This window comes from Helobdella robusta (assembly GCF_000326865.2).
Source record: "Helobdella robusta unplaced genomic scaffold HELROscaffold_25, whole genome shotgun sequence".
Classification (NCBI taxonomy): domain Eukaryota; kingdom Metazoa; phylum Annelida; class Clitellata; order Rhynchobdellida; family Glossiphoniidae; genus Helobdella; species Helobdella robusta.
The window spans coordinates 673307-677597 of record NW_008704310.1 but is presented as its reverse complement, the minus strand read 5'-3'; the positions used below and the strand labels follow the sequence as shown (position 1 = coordinate 677597).

Below are 4291 nucleotides of genomic sequence, written 5' to 3'. Positions count from 1 at the left end.
CCCCGTCCTTGAGTCCGTCCTATTAATCACACCATGAACACATTTCTTACATTTGATACATTTGAACGTGCCTTCCACACACACACACACACACACACACACACACACACACACACACACACACACACACACACACACACACACACACACACACATATATATATATATATATATATATATATATATATATGTGTGTGTGTGTGTATGTATATATATATATATATATATGTGTGTGTGTGTGTGTGTGTGTGTGTGTGTGTGTGTGTGGAAAGCACGTTCAAATGTAAGAAATGTGACACAGCAAAATCACGCGATCCAATCTTTAGCTGTCCATGCATGAGGAACCACAAGAATGTCCGAATCGTCAGACCTCAGACGCACACCAGATGTGATCGACGTTTTTAATTTCAGTTTATCTGATAAATATTTTGGAGCCAGACCATTTAATGATTTGAAAACTGTGACAGAGATTTTAAAAACAATTCTTTTATTTATGGGCAACCAATGCAAATCCCTCAGGATCGGTGTGGCATGATCATACCATCGACATCCAGCCACAATCCAGGCAGTGCGGTTTTGTATCGATTGCAGAATTTTGATGGATCTAGCCGGGAGTCCATAAAATAAACTATTGCAATAATCGACACGTGAGTGCACCAACTCATGCGCCAGAGTCTGCATTGCGTCTTTATCAAGTGATTCTCGAATTTGTTTCATTCTTCTAATCTGTGCCAAGCATTTTAAAATGAGATTTCATTGTTAGGTTTGAATCAATTATAAAACCTAGATTCGACACTGCTTTCCAGAAATCTATTTTTTTATCATTCATAACAACTGAATTTATATCCAAGTCTGCCAACTGCTGGCAGGTACTAATAGGAAAAAATTTTGTTTTACCCTGGTTAAGCTTCAATTCATTTCTCGACATCCACAGATTAACCTACGACATACATTCAATGAATCTCGTAATCTCGTCTTGAAATAACTTCGGTTTACCTGATAACATAATTTGAATGTCGTCTGCATATGCATGGCTTTTAAAATCATAGGAATGAATTATCTTCAGCACATCAGATGTATAAAGCAGAAACAATAAAGGGCCCAAAACAGATCCCTGCGGCACACCAGAGCGAACCACACTGACGTAGGACAAACTCCCGTTGAGCGAAACCTGCTGTTTTCGGCCAATCAAGTAGCTTCTGAGTCAATTTATTATTTTCCCAGATATTCCAAAATTTTGATGCAGCCTGAGCAGTAACATTTCATGATTGACACAGTCGAAAGCCAAGCTCATGTCCAAAAATGCCAACAAGGAAATGTTTTAAACATCCATCTCAGCATAAACCCCCGAGAGAACATGTAGCAGGGCAGTTTCAGTGGAGTGAAATCGTCTAAAACCGGATTGATGTGCAGGCATGAGATTATTATCATTCAAATGAGCAAGCAATTGTCTCGACACCATTCTTTCAATGAGTTTTGATATAAATGGCAGATTACTGACTGGTCGATAATTACTGACGTCACCTGGATCTGCATCACTTTTTTTCAACAACGGCACAACAATTGCATGTTTACAAGGTCTAGGGAAGCAACCTACACTCATGCACAGATTTATCAAACTGGATATAAATGAACAAAACAATTCAAAATGTTTTTTTTTTAAATGCGTTGGTAAAATATCTAGTTGACAAGACTTTGTAGGTGAATGAAGCACTTCTTTCCTAACATCAGCTTCAGACACCACCCGAAATGTCGAAAACAACTGCTGACATCCATGACCATCACTGTTAAGATAAGATTGATTCTCAGTGTCAATCTCCTGTTTTATCTCTTTAATTTTTTCATTAAAGAAAGTCATAAACTGGCCAGCATTGTGATCATTGAATTTGCGTTTAGTGCCTTCACTGTGATTGTTTAGGTTGGGTTTTAGGGCCTATTCTATTTCTGATCTATACTTCTGAACTACTAAAAATAATTGAATCATTTGGTTTTTCAGGTAATGCTTTTGCGGACGACTTACAAATTATTGTTACAAGCAGACCAGATTCTTTTAAATCATAATTGGTCAAATTGGTTAAATGTTTGTCTGGGGTCAATAAGTGGATGGAAAACAATAGTTTAAAACTAAACCAAAACATATATATATATATATATATATATATATATATATATATATATATATATATATATATATATATATATATATTGATAATAGACCATAATTTTTACAATATTCTATAAATTCTACCGAATGTTCGGCGTTAATATGTTTGTAGTTCGTTTTTTCGATTTTTCTCACTAAAGTTTTTTGGTGAACGTTTAGTTTATTAAAATTCAAAATAAACTTATTTTTCGAATTCATGCTGCAAATAAGGCCATATTTCGATTCCGAATGAATCATCATTCGTCAAATTTGAGAATAAAAATACAGAAATATTCAATAAAAAACTAAAGCATACTAGCTCTGATTGTGCGTCCATGGTTTTCAACTCTTCTGGTAATGTCAATAAAATTAAGGTTGGTCTGTTAAACATTAGATCTTTGGGTCCAAATGTTGATGATGTACATGGGCTGCTCAATGATAGCTTGGATGTTTTGATGCTTACAGAAACTTGGCATAAATCATCTGATAATATTTGTCTTAGCTTGGCAAAACCACGTGATTTTAGTTTTTTGGAACAAGTTAGGCTAAATGATCCTGGGCATGGTGGTTTGGTAACGTATTTCAGAAACCACTTTAAATGTGTAAAAATTCCATTGACAGTGATAATTAAATTTGAAGCGATATGTTTTAAATTGACGTTACGGAAAACTTCAGTAATTTTTTTGGTGATTTATAGGCCAGGTTCTGCTCCTCCTGCTAAATTATTTTTTGAAGAATTAATTTTAGTTTTAGAACAAATCACACTTTAATGTTGCAGTATTGTAGTTGCAAGTGACTTCCACATACACGTAGAAACTTCGTCAGATATATATGCAACAGTTCTTGCTGATATTTTCTCTAGTTTTGATCTTGTCAATAGAATTAATCAGTCTACCCATGTGCTTGGTGGTACCCTGGATTTGATTGTCACATCGGATGGTTTTTTGTTAGAAAATATATTAGATAATATTCAGAACTACTGGTTGTTATAATGATAAAGTTGATTGGGTACTAGCAATGAAACAAAAGAATGTTTGTTACTCAGTGAAACGAAGGAGTTTTTGGTTCGCGAAAACATGTCAATTTAAAAATAATTCCAAATACTTATGGCAAACGATTAATAAATTATTAGGAAAAGAGACTAGTGTTGAAAAGGAAGTTGGTTCAATGCATAGCGCCGATGATTTTAAAAAATTTTTTGCTGACAAGTTGAAAGTGACCGAAAAGTCAACTGAATGTTTTTATTTCTACTATACTAATATTATGTTTTCACTCGAATCGTTTCCAGTGCTGACTGAAGAACAGATATCTAAAGTTGTTAATTCGTCACCTACGAAGTCATGCTCACTCGACCCAATACCGACGCATGTATTCAAAGAATATGCTGACTGTTTTATTGTTTACTTAACGGACTTAATCAACATGTGCTTAACGAAGGGTGTAATGCCACAGGTTTGCAAGCATGCAATTGTCACGCCAATTCTAAAGAAGACAGGATTAGATAAATCAGACCTGATAAACTATAGGCCGGTGTAAAATTTGTCTTTCGTTTCTAAAATTATTGAACGTTCCGTTGAGTTAGTTTTAAATAATCATGGCTTATTCATATTTCTGATTTGACAAGGAAATAAACTACAATCTTCATTGGAATAAAATGAGTCGTCCTCCAAAAGGACCTCCCTGCTTGGTGTTAGTGTGGCCATTCAAAAGTAATTAAGATATAATCAGGATAGTTAGATCAATCAGGTGATCCAAGCGATGATACTATCATATTTCTTTACATTTCAAATCATTTCACACATGTGCAATACTTTCATTAAACAACACATACTAACATACATGTTTACATGTAGACAAGCAAATGTACAACGCGCAAATGCAGACATACATGCGCGTATATTAAAATTTGGATGACAAAAAAATCCCGCTCAAATCGGAAATCTGGCTCAATTTTGACCTAGCCGAATTTGGAAAAATGGCCGAAATCTATAAACAAAATATTAATCTCCTTAAAATTTTTAACTATAATTTTGTAAATTTTTGTAAAGTACTTGCACGTTGTACTTGTAAATTATTAATGACAGGTACGAGTGCATTGTAAAATAACATGTACGAGTTAAAAACTTAAATGTCATAATTAACGACTTG

The 4291-nt window shown here is 34.4% G+C and overlaps 1 protein-coding gene across 1 annotated transcript in view; it reads left to right on the top strand.

Annotated features, from left to right (window-relative positions):
- Window positions 1-2478: 2478 nt before the first annotated feature.
- The window catches only part of HELRODRAFT_172934 (hypothetical protein), a gene marked incomplete at both ends in the record, with an annotated part of 3909 nt that continues 2096 nt past the window's right edge, over window positions 2479-4291 (top strand). The window contains 3 exons of the mRNA XM_009019594.1: window positions 2479-2720; window positions 2922-3082; window positions 3276-3380. Of these exons, the coding sequence (XP_009017842.1) occupies window positions 2479-2720; window positions 2922-3082; window positions 3276-3380 (508 nt within the window). The remainder of the gene's footprint in view (window positions 2721-2921; window positions 3083-3275; window positions 3381-4291) is intronic.